General features: G+C 34.0%; 1 protein-coding gene across 4 annotated transcripts; it reads right to left on the bottom strand.

Annotated features, from left to right (window-relative positions):
* Positions 1 to 411: 411 nt before the first annotated feature.
* Positions 412 to 16385, bottom strand: LOC100803469 (probable serine/threonine-protein kinase SIS8). Of its 4 annotated transcripts, none has more exons than XM_014765069.2 (17): positions 15899 to 16385; positions 13486 to 13883; positions 12397 to 12600; positions 11738 to 11926; positions 11240 to 11481; positions 10525 to 10632; positions 10221 to 10310; positions 8945 to 9040; positions 6170 to 6268; positions 4323 to 4443; positions 2750 to 2981; positions 2254 to 2377; positions 2136 to 2155; positions 1712 to 1868; positions 970 to 1258; positions 801 to 873; positions 412 to 713 (listed from the first exon to the last, which is right to left on the bottom strand). In XM_014765069.2, exons 2-17 carry the CDS (start codon positions 13732 to 13734, stop codon positions 631 to 633), a joined length of 2376 nt encoding a protein of 791 aa, XP_014620555.1. In that variant the 5' UTR covers positions 13735 to 13883; positions 15899 to 16385; the 3' UTR covers positions 412 to 630. The 4 variants fall into 4 exon arrangements, with proteins under 4 accessions (XP_014620555.1, XP_006592871.1, XP_040863544.1 ...); XM_006592808.4 differs by having other exon boundaries at positions 2750 to 3038; positions 16032 to 16384; XM_041007610.1 differs by having other exon boundaries at positions 2750 to 3038; positions 15899 to 16384.

Here is a 16385-nt window from a genome sequence, read left to right on the forward strand (position 1 = left end):
ACAATGATATTAACGTGTTAAACCAATTTAATTTGTTTAATGATGATTTAAAAGAATAAGCTCTCACATAATGTAATATGCGGTGAATAAAATAAAATCATGCCTCAAATAATCTATGTAACATCGTTTATAAAATGCTTTAAATACGCAACAAATCCATGACTAAATTGTGATACTCCAAGAAAACAGACACAACTTAGGGAGTAGAGGTGTTCATCAAATTGGATTGATTCAATGAAACTAACAATCCAAACTAACTAATTAAATTGGTTCAAATTAATTTGGTTAATTATTTTTTTTCACTTTGAATTCAAATCAAATCAATTATCAAAGATTCACTTCTCAAATTTACGTAAAAATGCAAGATTATCAACAATTTGGATCAGGAAAGCGATTCTACACTCGGAACACTGTTCTTTTCATTGGACAGAAAATTATGTTGAGAGACGGATTGATCTCATCTTTTTCATTGCCCCAGAAAGAGACGAGCTGCAGCACAGGGATAAGATATCGATTCATATTTCGCATGTTCTGCGAAAAAGAACAAAATTCACAAATAGTCCACAACATCAGCCGATAATACAATGTAACAACTCTACCCAAAGTTTTCTATGTACAAAAGATATTGCTTCAGCACAAGGAGTACTCGATGTCCACCAAACGAGAAAGAATCTCCTCACAACTTGGCCGTTCATGACATTCTGCCCAACACTCTGCAGACAAAACAAAACCAAAGTAATTAGTTGAAGTCGATAGTTGAGTTCTGCCATCAACATGTAACAAAGGAAAGTTGCAGGGACCTGAAATCAGCCTGCCTAGAGGGCCTTCTGGTATCTCCAATCTGGAACCCTCATTCGCAACAGAATAAACCACCTGATCAGCAGAGAAAAATGAAAAACTTTCAATAAAGCACACAACAGAAACAGAAATCATCATGCAACATGAACAGTTAATATGTTGAATATATACCCTCTCAGGTGGTACTCCTTCCCATGGTCTGTTCAAGGTACAGAGTTCCCACATTATCACCCCAAGGCTGAAGATATCACATTTTTCTGTGAACGGTTCATTTCGAATAAGCTCAGGAGCCATCCATTCTGGCGTTCCAGCTGATGAAGAATCTCTCATGGGAGACTCTGTCATTATTCTTGAAAGCCCAAAATCACATATTTTGACAGTCCAATGCTTATTCACTAGACAATTTGCACTTTTCAGATCACGGTGAACAACCTTCATTCTGTGTATGCACATCAAACCCCTACACACAACCAAGTTGTTCTCGTCAATATTGAGAAGACCAAATGTAGTCTTTCCAGTATCGTGGAACAATTGACATTTGAAATGGGTAATATCAATGTTCATAAAACTTAAAACTGAACTGGATATTCAACCAAGTTACTTAGTGTTCAAAATTCATTTGTTAAATCACACTATCAAACAGGTAACAATAAAAGCATTTTTTTTTAAAATATATTATATAATAAAATAAAATAATCATTCACAATTAAATATTGTGACCAAATTCACAAAAAATAAATAATGTAACACTATTAACAAAAAAGATGACAGCTATTTCTCAAGTGAAAGTAAATGGGCAGGGGAAATTTTATGATTTATAGGAAGAGGACACCATCGTAATTAATGTGTAACACCTGTTCAGAATAAATGCCAATGAAATAAGATTCTAAGTATGAATAACCATAACACTTACTTGCATATGTCACGCAACATCCTTAGTCTTCTCCGCCAATTAAGCTTTTTCTTTTGACCGTTCAAATGTATCAAGTAATACAATGATCCCAACTCCATATATTCTGTGACCATTGACAAGCGTGGAGGCTTTGTGCAAGCACCAAGAAACAAGATAACTGCATACAATTTCATCGCTATATAAATAACAGCTGAATTCATAGGAAAAAGCTACATGAGATTTCTTATAACCAAAGTGTGCCTAATATTATTCTCATTCTTTTTGAGTAAGGAATATTTTATTATAATAATTATATCAGTTGAAACAACCAAAGAGAAAAATTCAGATTCACTTCCATTGATTATCATATCTAGAATACAAAATGTTCAAGTACAATGTGAAAGTCACAGTTACAAAAGAGTATAGTAAGGATGTTGGAGAATACCATTAGGATGTCGGAGCCGGCTGGAGGAAAACAAATACCAATTCAGAAAGGAAAGAGTCAGAAAATGTTAAGATAGAACACCAAATTGCTTACAAACAAGATATGAATTGCAATATACCTCAGAATAGATATCTCGTTGCAAAAATCTTCCATATTTTCAGCAGTTAAATCTTGCTCTAGAAAAACCTTGATTGCAACATCTGTGCCATTCCATATGCCACGGAAAACTTCTCCAAAGAAACCTAAAGAAGAACAATACATCAATGGTCAAGCAACTATTTCTTTATAAGATCATTCGTCAATAGGTCCCTTGAAACAGTAATTGACCATAAACCTTAAACGTGCCAAAAGGAATTTTTATTTTTCTAAAGTTGAGTAGCACTTCCACTTAAAATTGCATTACATATATACACTCCAACTAAATACTTAAACTCCTTTCTAATAAATCAAATCAACTCAAGATATTTCTCCTCTTGTACCTACTGAAACTTAAAAATCAACATCTTTGCAATTCAATCAAGACTCTTAACCTACTTTACCATATGAATGATTTCAAGTCATTATATGTGCAGATCATAAATCGTATGATTTTAACTGCAAGAGGTAATACTTACCAATCCCTACGCGAGTTCCAACAGTCAATTCGGAGAAGTCAATATTCCATTTTTCATATGGTAACAGAGGTTTATTATTGAACATTGGAGATTCCAGTACTTTATTCCATGTTGACTCCATTTCATCATTCACTCCGTATCTTGATGATCCACTTCTCTTAGAAGCCTGGCCTCCATAATCGTGTGGTGAAGATGGTAATGACATTGCCTTTTGTGAAGCTCCTTGGTCACGCTGAAAAGAATAGAGGGCAGATCTTTCATCATGGCCATCAAGATGGAAATTTGACACCTGTCATAGCAGAATGAAAACCACATGTAGAGCATGAAATCTAAATTGAACTGAATAAGCAAACCCCTCACCCTCTTCTTAAAAAAGGGCAAAAAGACTAAATGGAACTGAATAAGCAAACCCCTCACCCTCTTCTTAAAAAAGGGCAAAAAGACACTTTGTGTTTGAAACAAAAGGTAATCCAATTATTTTTGGGCCAAAGCCGTGCTAATAATATAATGATCAACAAAAAAATATACATAATTCATAAGACACTAACTTCAATAAACCATAAATTTTTAAAATACTGGGGTTGGAAGCTGTATGCAAACCTGATGCAGGACATTCTAGCTCAAAGAAAGCATAAGTTTAAAATCAAATTGTCTTCATATTCTGGCTTAGATCACAATTATGAATTATCTACAGTTTTAAGAGTTAACAAGTGTTAATTTCATTTTACATTCAGTCATAGCAGCAGTTTTGTGGTGGTTTTATTCCTGGTCTACGTTTGTATATGGGTTTTGTTTTGTTATTTAGAGGTGTATTGAGTTTTGTTTTTATCACTTCCCTTTATAGATTTCGTGATAGTATAGAGTTTCAATAATTCTAGATATAGGAATATATTATAAATCTTGTGGGATAAATTACAGGCCTATTTAAATGGTTATAATGCATTTTTTTAATAAAAATATACTTTAAGAACTATGAAAGCATAACTTGCTTTCATGATTATGATATAATCAAACCCTAGGAGTGATGTTTAGGATATAAATTCCTACTTGTACTTATTTTTTCTATTCTATTCCTTCCCGATCCTGATCTTTTGGTAGACATCAATAATCACCAGATCAAAACACTACATTCAATTTGTCCTAAAACCTGTCAGAGTTCACACCCAAATATATCTGGCAGGTACTGTTTTGACCCTTTAAGCCTCACCTTAAAGATCACCCTTGACCCTATTCTTCCAACATCAAGACCTTGTTGATTTTATTCTAGCATCAATGTCTGGTAAATATTAGCAAAGAGAAGATAATTTCTTAAGATGAGATTTTTCCAGCCAAGACAACTCTGAAGTAATTTGCCAAACACAACATCATTTATGAGAAACAAATAAGAGATATGGAAATCAGCCAACAAAATGATAGACATTTCATCATGACTATCAAAGCAATTGAGAAAACATAGGTTTAGAAGCAAGATATAAAGAGTTGTTTGACGAGATGCTGAAAGACGCACAGGCAAAGACAGAATAGAAGGTTTAAATAATAGCAAATTCCACTGTTAAAAATAAAGCAGACATACATTTTTCTGAAGATTTGCATCACTACTACTATTGTTTGGAGAATTGGGGAATGAGTTATCATCCCCTCGTTCTCTCAAAAGACGATTTTGCTTCAGAGTTTCATTCATTGCCCTTACAGCCCTACAGTGAAGAGATCCTGGGTTATCACAGTATTTCAAACAACTTGCATATCAGCACAAAATTAAACAAATAAAATAACAAACAACTATGAAGTTTGGAAATTGGAATAGAAGGATGACACAGGTACATATCACAATTACACATTAGTTGGGTTACTAATTTAGCTTAAAGCAGGAACCAGACAAAGCAGTCAAGTCTCCACTCATAACAATATATCAAATTAATTCATTTTGAAGTTAGAATAAAAGCAAAGATTAACTGGTCAAGCAATTCAGATCCAATGCATTTTTATTTTACACAAAATATCTATTAAAAATGTAGAAATATACATGGCACAAGGGGTAGGGAATCCTCTTAAAACAAAGAAGGAAAAAAAGGAAAGAATTAATAAAAATAAATAAAGATGCTCATCCGGCATCCCTTTCATATCAGGTAAAGGAAACCATTGCTAATAAGCATTTAGCTCAATTAGCACTGGCTCACTTCACTTGGACGCAATGACAATGTCAGAGGTTCAACCTCCACTATCTCCCTCCCCTATGATCTATTTGTGTCCTTGCACCTCCAATGTACTAGAACAAAGTCTCTTCCATAAAAGAGGAACTAAACATCTGAAACTAAATTTTTTGCATTACATTCAAGTCAAATGCATACTACAGAAAAAAGAGCATATCCCAACAGAGTAAGGTAGTGTTTGGCCCAGCTTTTTTAGGCTTCTCATCTCGTTTAAAGAAGAAGCTCCGTCAATTAGCTTCATTAGAAGCTCTATTTTAAGAGTTTTTCTAAAATTGTTTTTGACCCAGCTTATCCTTTTAAAGAAAAATAAACAGAAGCCATACAATACAAGCCAGGCCAAATACTACCAAAAAGGGGCAGCCCAGTGCAAAAGGCTCCCACCATTTAAAAGTCTGCGGGTCATATGACCAAGCAACCCTCCCCCAAAGCAGAGAAACTGTTTCAGTTGTAAGAACCCACCTGCACAAGGCTCAACCTCTAACAGGGTAAGTTAAAATACTGAGATCACAGCATGCTTCATTTACCTTTGGATTGAATAATATGAATATGAAAGTATAGATACACAAAGGCAACCTAAAAAAGCCACAAATGAAATGAATAACATCCAACTTCAAACTGGTAAAAGATGTTAACTTTGCTCCACAAATAAATCACATCCAGGTTTAAATGCCAAAAGATGTTACGTCTTTCCCCAACTGGACCAAATTATATGAACCTCTATTAATACAAATTACCAGTTCTGACCTGGGCATCTGTAATTGTTCACAAGATTTTAAAATAAATATATACAAGACCCTTACTTGATGAGTTTGGTTGACATGGTAACACCATTTTCTACTAATGGTCAGCTAACCTAACAGAGAAGCAAAAATCAAACTCTCTAAACTTGAAAAACCAAATGCAGAAAAAAACATGAAAGGAAAACCTTTGGCAAAAGGTTTTAAAAATTAAGAGTTGATTAACTAGACGCCTACCAAAAAAAATTATGTTCAGTGAACAGAATGATCCAGGGAAGCTATCATCTTTAACATATGCATGTGAGAATGCATATGTTGAAAAGGAAGGTATCACATGGAAGAAAAAATGCTAGAAAATGGAAATTCAGTGATTCACTCAAACATTTCAAAGCAGATAACTCAATATACCAAAGAAAGCACACTTCACAACGAAGCAAGTATAAATCCAGAAGCATCTTAGAACAACAATCAACCTTACGATATCATCTCCAATCTCTGGTGTAATGCTGATGCTTCTTCTTCGTATCCGACGAGCTTCTGACGAGGATGTGTTGTCTGACCTATAGCTGGATCTGAGAAATGGACAAACTCCTTATAAATCATGTATATAAGAAATCATGAGATAATAAAGAACAAGGGATAAGAGCAAAATAAGTAAATGCCAGCCAACACAATCTCATCCCAGTTAATCCCATTCAACTCAACAAACCTACAAGTAGGAGGAAAGACATGCTTTTGCATGAAGGGTATGTAAGAAAATGGTGCTTCAAAAGCAACAACAAAATATGAGCAGAAAAGAAAATCATTTCTACACTCCCTAGTCCACTCCACCATCTAGATTGATGATAGTTAAGGTGATTATCATTTTTTCTACTTATTTATTTAGTTTTAAGTTTTGTCGGATATGATGGTAACACCTCATGCTTGAACAGACAAAGAATTGAATGTGAAAATATTAAGATTAAACCACATATGTGGCTCAAAGGAAAATATTACAAATGAATGGTGAGGATGGGAGTAACTTGATCCCTCCTCATATATATGAAATCCCTAATTTTGATTCATTCCAAAATTCCAATCGCTTCAATTTCAGAAGATAGACTGAGGCTATAGGCTGTGTTTTGCTTCCATCATATGCATTTGTTTTCAAATGTGGTTAGTGTGGGGCCTTTATAGATCAGAAGAAACAAATGTGACAGTGGTAGCACAACACTAGCGTGAGTGTAATGGCTCCTGTCTCTGCCAATACTGGCTTTGCTACATGGCCCACAAGCTCGATTACATTCTTATAGTAAGGAATTGAAAGGAAGCAAATGAATAAGTGATACTAGTAAGATCGCTGATTCTAAAGTGAGAAGAGAAAACTGGTAACTTGTTGCTGAGAAGAGTAATGGGCTACTAGAGACTAAGGTTAGAAACATAACAGTGTATGTCTCCCTTTCAAATAAATTTTAGTATTATGTATTTGTTGGGAGGTTGGCACTTGACAGTGGTGACTTCATTGAGATTTGGGGGGATTTATTGTGTCTGTGTTTGAGTTATGGCATTTAATTTGAAGAAAACTAACAATTATATATGATACTGAGAGCACCAGTTTCCATGGATAAAATGAGATGAGACTTACTTTTAGACCAATATATTTTAAATGGTTTTTGACCTCAATGTGCATTACTTCATGAGGTGTTGAGGTTCCTTTACTCTAAAATTTGGAGATATTGGTTATCAGTTTCCTCACATCTTTTGTCCCCACATACTTGAGTTGGTGATTAAACAGTACTTCTTATTTTCTTTTGAGGCAATACAGCAGTAGATATAAGTTTGATCTTGTATAGTATCAAATGAGAGAGAAGCCTAATATTACGAGGAGATAGCTAATGATAGTCATGAATCTTGATTAAAAGTTTAAAAAATAAAGAGAATGCTAAGTGTGTTATGCCTTGAGTTTGATTATATGTTTGGTGATGTGATAAATTATTAGATAAAATGCTTAACATGTAGAGTTGTTTTGCATTTGTGTATGTTTTTTAAAGGCATGAATATGGCAGTTATAAGTATGAATTTATTGGATTATTTGTTAATTTAACAAGTATGTTTTTGTCGTATTTAAGATGTTTTAGAGAAACTATTGAAAGGATGAATGGGGATTTAATATTTTTTTAGGATCCATCAGTGTCAGGGTATTTTGGTTTTTATAGAGATTTTGAAAATGATATTTTTTTTTATCACTATAATGTGATAAATAAAAAAACGGTTGTCTTTTTTTAATAAAAGGGTACGAAAGTACTAGGATTTTTAATGGCGAGAAAGATTCAGATTTGGTGTTCTTTCATGGTTTTATTAGATTGATCTAGGAACTAAATTTTGGTGGACGAATTCAGTTGAGATAGGATGAGTATAGAGGACTAGAGGAGTGTTGGTTATAAGTGTTAGGCTATATTGTGAATGGATCTTTGTATATATGTGATTATGATTCTTACGAAGAAGATATATATAAATCCTTAAGATTGTTGGAAAATTTGAACCAGCAACAACATTGTAACAGAAATGTGGAACCAGTAAAGCTCTACTCTATCTTCTTTGGCTAAATCCTGGAGAATTTTTGCGCTACACCGCAAATAAATCCTTAAGTACAGTATGTCTCCACACGTCTCACACTATTTTTGCTTTCAACCGACCGAATTGTGTTTCAGCTTTACTGGTTCAAATTTCTGCTACAACATTGTTGTGTGTGTGTGTGTATAGGCTTAAATATCTTTTTGGTCCCTCAAATTTAAAAGTGATTTTTTGGTCCTTATCAAGGAGTAAAATGATCACAAATTAGGGAGCAAAAGTGAGCTATTTACAAATTATAGGACTAAAAATATCAATTTAATTTGGAGGACCAAAAATAAACTTGACTCAAATTTGAGAAACTAAAAAGATATTTAAGCCTATACGTATATCATCATATAAATATCAGTTATCATCAACATCATTAAATCTAAAATTCTGTAAAAGTCAGGTACATATACCGATAAGTTGTTTCATAATAATAATAAAAGCTAAAAACAAGACAGGACAACACAAGCTTGGGTAAAAAAAATATTAGCAAGTGCTCTTCATTCAGAATGTAGGGAGAACCCAAAAACAAATAAATAAATATTGTAGATAACAACTAATTACACAATATACTTACAAAAACATGTAACCCCCTATGACTTTACATAACAGAGTATAAGCAGATATTAAGGGATAATAAAGATAAAGACCTTGATGTAGCCTGATCATCGGCAAAATCTCTAAACGTTGTCCTATCACCACTAAGCATGGACCGCCCACGTGCTCGAAATGATGGATGTTCTGGACTGCAAAACCAGAAATATTTCAAACACAAAAAGAAGACTGAAAATAAGTCTTTAAAATTGGTATTTAGAATTAGGAGGCTGTTTAGATTAAGATACCTTTGCCACTAAATGGAAAATGATAACATACATAGGCCAATTTGAAAGACAGACTTGGCATGTCCAAACTACTAACCAAAAATATTAATGGAAAATCGCCACTAAAGTTAGCAAGTAAAAGTTATTCTATTCTATCAGGAAAAGTGAAATTTCATTATCAGTTTCATCACTGCAATTCTGACAGTATTTTTGCTCCAATCATTGTCATGCAGAGCTAGTGCATGCATGGAACTAGGGCTGTTATCTTGTGCCACACCCAAAACATCAATGTCTTTAGTTATAAATGCATAACTTTCATAAGTCCAAATACTCTATGAAGACTATAGAGACCAAACATCAACCTTCTGAAGCCATGAAATCTCTCAATAATAAGTAATTCTACCTCTAAACTGTCCATACTAATGACAATAAAATGTCTTTATCACAAATAACCATGTGCAATTTATCATCACTTTCTCCCGATATGATTCCTGTTCTTGATCTTCTTCCTATCCGCTATGATACACTACTACTGAATTTCTCAGTCCGAAACCAGACAAAGAATGTTGTGTAATCAATAATTAAATGTCAGGTAAATTAACCTATGCTGCTTCCAAGAATCATTGTGTAGTGTAAAAATGCAACCGGCGTCAATTCCAAGTAAAGGTAAAGATGAAAACTATGATAAAGTAATAGTGAATTTCACAGACCATGACCATTACTTTTGTGAAAATCTATAACATGAGAAACAAACATTACATATCTGGGAGTAATCAGCAAATCTATCCTATCAGATTGGGTACAGGACAACTTTGTACAACATTCCATGCTTGTTCTTGCCAACAATGTCTACAGATATGCCTTGTAGTGTCACACCCTAGGCTCTAGCCCATCAAGACTCTAAACCATCACATACTGACAGAGACCAAGAGAACAAGAGCAAACCAGGATTAAAAAAAGACTCATTGCCATCAAAGATAAATGAAAGGTTTTATCAAACAGAGAAAAGTTTCTAAGCACCATGATCAGTAAAGTAACAAAAACCAAGATCATATATTATATGGATCATGTGTTTGGAACCTAAACCAAACTTATGCATACCCACCTTGAACTAGCTGTCCTCTGTTCAGCAATGACCTTTCTCCGACTACGCCGACCAAATGCAGTGGCAATGTTGGGTTCACTATGTGACAAACTAAGATAATTGACAAAAAAAATTCAAACAAGAAACAGTTCGTACTTAGTCTACATTTTTACAGATTTTAGTAAAAAAGTTTCCAAATTATACACCAAAAAAAAAACAAATATAATAAAAACTATAGGTAAAGAAAATGTAGAACATCTGCAACTGAAATGAAAACAAGAGAAAGCCACCATGAAACATGGCTGAAAAGCAATGGAAGTATTACCTCAAACTGCTATTTGATCTTAACATCACATTTCTCAAGGAAAGGCCTGATACATTTGAAGATGCTTCAAATCTTCTATGGAATTGGAGGTTTTCCTCCTTCTCAGCACTGTAAGAGGGGACAAAGAAATACCATCAATTGACAACTCTTGAAACTGGATGAAAAGATATAAAGATTAAAGATAGAGGTCTAACGGTTTTGTACCTATAATCTCACAATTCATTTATCATTGAGAATGTAGGAACATTGTATTTGACCAAATGTTCAGTGCAAGATAAATTTGAAAATTGTTTGGCAAATGCATAATCAAAAGGAAAAAAAAAAAAAAAAGCTAATGGCTTTATGACACTTTTGAGCCCAATGTTATACTAATTTTGATCCCCCAATTTTGAATTGCAACAATGTTATCCTATTCAATAGTTGCTACAATTATATCCCTGTCTGTTTGATGCTGATGTGGTCATGCCAGTTTCCAACATGACATAAAACCTTATGACAATACTCTTTTGTTATTGAATTTGCTGACTTAGAGATGGCATGTCATAATACTAGATCAGGAAAAAAGTGTTGCAACATTATGGCAGCTATTTAATAACTACAAGATAACATTGTTGTAATTAAAGTTAGGGTAACCATAATCAAATTTAAAGGGAACAAAAGTGTAATCAAGTCAAAGCAAAAATAATGACAGTTTCTAAACCTGTTAGGATCTAACCTCTCTGAAACCCCAAATAAAGGACTGTTAGGTTCTAATGGTGAATCACAAGAATCATTTTCTGCTGAATCACTCTCTCCTGCAGAAATGTGAGTCATAAAAACTGCCTTGGTTGATCGTGGTAACAATTGGCCTGGAAATCGCATAAGATCAACCAGCATTTCCACGGAATTTAATACAACGATCACAGACATATGCTTGTATGAGTCTTGACATTCAATAGCTCCATCATTTGGCAAGCCCTGATAAAGAGAATGGTAGTACAAGATATATCCTTATAAAATATTATATGATGATGAACAAAATTGAATAACAACAACAAACCAAGCCCTTATCCCACTAGGTGTGAAGAGCGTGGCAAACTAGTATTACAACATTGAGTCACAACCATTAATTCTTATGCTAAATGCATTGTAAATTTGTAAGTATAGTCAAACATTAGTGAACTAGGGCGGTCAAGTGTAGATAGTGTATGGCAGAGAGCAATCAAGAGCTTACCACCATGAGCCTACTTTCAAGACCAACAGTATCAGCTAATACTTTAAATAAGATAGCTCGAGGACGGCAAGAACCATGCTTTATTTGCCCCAGCATCTGGACTCCTCGATTCTCAAACATGTGAGAGCTTTCATCTAGTGCAGCTTTTGCTGGACTTTCCACATTGGGACACTTATAAAAATCAGAAACCTGTTCAGAAATAGAGGTCAAAATAAGCATAAAACACCTTTAACTATGCTTAGAAGATAAACTAAATAATAAATGAAGTCAATGGAAAGAAAGTTCCCACACATAATTTATCTAATTCCCGTAAAGCCCACCAACAGACTTGTAAATAATAATTATAATGAAATGATTTCTTCCAAACAAAGTTGTAGCTGACCATGACTAACATCAGAAAGCCAAACATATTAACACAGCCACCCAAACAAGTTTAAAATAAAACATTTTTCTTGAAAAGTATATACTATTTCTATTTTGGAAATTTTCATGTTGAAAATTGTTTTGAAACAATATGCATCAAAATTGTAAAATACATTTTTGTAGAAGGAAAAAATTAACTTCCAGGTTCCAATTATGACAGTAAAGCAACAATAATATGCTAGGATATCCTTATACATAAAAAAGGGCAACAAAGTAAGATGTGGTAAAATACATACTAATCCAGCTATCTTCTTAATTATGGCAGCTGGATTAGAGTTTAATCCTCTAACTAATGCCATAATTAATTTCTTTAACATGGATAGCTTTTTATCTTTCTCTGAATCCACAAGAATGATATCAGCCTTAAAACCCTCTCCACCCAGAGCATGAAGCTCGTCCAAGGTAGGAATACTATCAAAAAGTTCCTTGAGTCTTGTCTCCTGCATGTTATCAAATTAATTAATGAAAATGCAGTGAGTTAGAAAAATCATTTTAGTTACACATCAAGAACCAGGATACCATCAACAAACTCAAACAGCAATACATGTCACAATCCATGAATGAGCAGAGGTTTTTGAAACACATATTAAAAATCTATCTCTAAGTAAAAATTATCTGATACAGCTAAGTAATCATACGAACTTGAAAAACCACATATATTCAACAGAACATGATGAAATAGGATCAGCTCCAAGCAAGAAATTTCATCTGATTACAATCTGAAAATTTACAGAATAACACTTGCAAATAAAATACATAAAATATATATTTATTTTTGCCAATGTCAAATTCCAGATTGTACTGAATTTCCCTCTCTAGGCAAAACTAAATTATAATTTCATTAATGACATTATAAACACCAACTACTTTGCAGAAGCTAAAGAGACACCTTTGGTTCTCTGTAATCACCACATTTAAAATGTTCAGTTATACAGCAATAACATGCGCATTGTAACTTCAGCTCTACTAATTATAAACCTCTTGTGTCGAGCAACACCAACATCTGTATAATGCAACAAACAATATTTAACAAGTAACTGCAGAAGATTGTTAATACTATTCCTACAATCTATATAACTTGAGCACTTGTATGAAAAATAAATTCACAGTTCTGTGTAACCCTTTCTCTCACACACAATCACAGACACAAACCTTCTTTCATTTTTGGTTAAAAATAAATGTTATATAAAATCATTTTTTGAACTTGCACTCCATCTAATAAAGCTTTTAAGAGAGAGATTGACAAGAAAATATTACTAGCAACTCTAGGATGAGCAAATAGACATCTGCAGTACTAAGAAGGTAATTTATAAATCAATCCTCACCGGAATGACTGAATAGAAACCATTTGGTATTGGTTCTGAAAGCACTCCAATGCGCCAGAGTGTTTGTGATGCTTTCTGAGAAGACAAAACATCTTTGTCAAAATGTCGAGGAGACTCCTTATTACTTAAGATCTCATCCTGAGAACCCAAAGAAACAGATCCAAATTTTTCAACAAAATCTGAAGGCCACCACGACACATTAGATGGCCCTTGCTCTGCCGGCCCTGCATCTTCTCGTGTCTCCTCCATGTTCTTATATATTTGGAATGAAAAACCATTTCGCCACAATTATAAACCCATAAGAGACATATCCAGGCTAAAGGTTTTTCTTAAAATACAAAATCATTGAAATATATATTTCAGTAACTCCAACTGCTTCAAGCTGGAGATCATGTAACCTGCATGAACCAAAAAACAAGGATATGGCAGATTAAAAAAATAAAACACCAGATAAAAAAGGAATGAAAATTTTCAAAATCATAACACATGAAACTGAAGCTTACAACCAAGAGCCAAAAAAAAATTACTATACAAAAATAAAAGTAGCAAATTTGTTAGCATTGCCCTAGCTCCACTGTGCATGAATCCCATGACACTAATGGATCATTCACTTAGATGATCCCCAAATCAACCATAGATGGTAAACTTCAGAACTGATATTATCACTATGGAGAGCTCAGGACACCAGGAAGCAATAACTATCTTAGTCCAAATCATTCATAATAAAAGAGTAAGCCTCTTTGTGCAAGTTATCACATTTCCAACAAATCATCACTCATATGAAAACATCAGATATTGGACCCTTATTATGTAACCTATCTCCACTCTCAGAAGGAAACAGAAAATGCATTACTAAATGTTGACTAATTGAGACCTTTTATAGACCATTTCCAACTCAGCACTTTCCCACTATTAAAAAATGCATACAAAGGAATCACCATGATACATCGTCCTAAATCAAAGAAACAGATAATGACAAAGACATATATGAGAAATATCAAATCTCTATATTAAAATGCAGAACATATCTTCAATATTGGAGGTGTAGACAAAGTTATACCGTGTAACTGTGGAATATTCATATAACCAAACCACTCTTGTGAAAGACAATATCTGTCATTCACATAATATCTGTCATTCACACCTATATAATGTGTTGACGACAGAAATTTCCACTCCCATCTATTAATTAAAATTGTAACTCCAAATGCTATTGCATCTACATTGAAATTCTTATAATTTCTAAATTAACTAGTCTTAAATATTCTGACTGTTTATTTATCGTCCCCTAGTGGGATAAAGCTTTTTGTTGTTGTCATTTACTAACTTATAAGTTATAATATATTCCTCTAGAGTACCAATGCAAACAGTCACTCACCTTATATTTGACCAAAATGGTCTCTATACGAAAATGATACAGGTAAATCAGTAAGATAAGCCCCACTGAAGCAAAAAGGAATTTTTCACCTCATGGATAAACACCAGGTCATAAGCATAAGGCATCATTAGTACCATTATCACTCTTTACAAATCGTATAGTACTATTCATTGCACATCCAAAGGAAAACTCTTGGCACAAAACTAATGTCTCCAAAAGTATTTCTAATTACCCTTTATTTGGTATACCGAAGAATCTCTCCTATTCTTGCTTCTTTCAAAGTATGTTCATTTCAACCTGTATTATTAGGACAAATTGTACAATATCCATCTCATTTTTTCAGCTAAATTGAGTATTCCTACTCAACGCCAAGTCTATTCTCTTTCCATGGTCAACTTTGTTTTCACTTTTTTCCATTTATTCTTGCCTCTCTTATATGGTTTCTACATTTGTTTTAAACAGCAAAAAAGGGAGAGCTCCAAATTATTTTGTCTTGTTTTAAACCATTTCCTTGTACTGTATTAGTTTATTTATGTATTTCCATAATCCAATCAGCATTACAGAGAAACACAAAAACAGAAAAAGGTAATAATAAGTCAATAACAATACAGCACGCGACACAGGGGCAAAACTAGTTACTTGTATGACAAAAATACAACTTGGAAACTTCCTAACACGGTAGATTGCTCTCATAAATCCGCAAGAAAAATCACAGCAGCACTAAATAGTTTGAAAGCAAATGTCATATCATAACCTCTTTAAAAGAATGCCTGCACAGTTCAATTCAAATTTCAACCAACAAACAGTTCAAAATCACGAGTTAAGCCAATTCAACGATCCAAATTCAAATTCTCAAAAACCAACAGTCTCACAATAACAATGAAAACCACATTCAGATCAAACAAATGACCTACTTACATCCCACACATACTCAACTCCATTCGCAGCAAATCACAAAAACCGAATTAAAAAAAAAAAATCGGCATCTTCGAAAAAGCACATCGAAGAACAAATGCGGAGAGACAGAAACAATGCCTGGAGCGAGAATGTTACGCCATCGGAAAAAGAAGAAACAAAGCACAGCCGGAATGAAATCGCTTGCAATTACAACACGAGCAAAAGCGGAAAGGAAAAATGATCAGCGAGATAGAAGGAGCAGCGAATTCACCGGCAGCAGATCCAAGCATTCGAGTCCGAATCTGGCTTTGCGTCCAATAGCATTTGAATCTGAATCAGTTAAAAATACCGCGGCGCATAAAAAACAAACACAGAGAGAGAAGAAAAGTGTGAGGTGAAGGAGGAAATGAGAGAGAGGGATTTGATTTGAGGTTGGGGTTTTGGATTGATGATGGAAGGCGAAGCGATGTTACGCTTTTTGTTTGCAGGGAGTTAGGAAGGGAGAGTGAGAGAAGGAGAGGGTGTGAGTCACGTGCCGACAGCCAGCTAGCAAAAGGGTTGGCTCACCAACATCCACAACTTCTTACGCGTCAAAACTACTAGTATTATGCTATTCCCCCCTCTC

Source organism: Glycine max, chromosome 12 (genome assembly GCF_000004515.6).
Source record: "Glycine max cultivar Williams 82 chromosome 12, Glycine_max_v4.0, whole genome shotgun sequence".
Classification (NCBI taxonomy): domain Eukaryota; kingdom Viridiplantae; phylum Streptophyta; class Magnoliopsida; order Fabales; family Fabaceae; genus Glycine; species Glycine max.

Coding starts and splice junctions, on each gene's coding strand:
- LOC100803469 (XM_006592808.4), bottom strand. CDS start 13,734: ATGGAGGAGACACGAGAAGATGCAGGGCCGGCAGAGCAAGGGCCATCT. Junction 2,378..2,749: donor TGGAACTCGCGTAGGGATTG/GTAAGTATTACC, acceptor GTTCTTCTTTAG/GTTTCTTTGGAGAAGTTTTC. Junction 1,869..2,135: donor CCGGCTCCGACATCCTAATG/GTATTCTCCAAC, acceptor AATTGTATGCAG/TTATCTTGTTTCTTGGTGCT.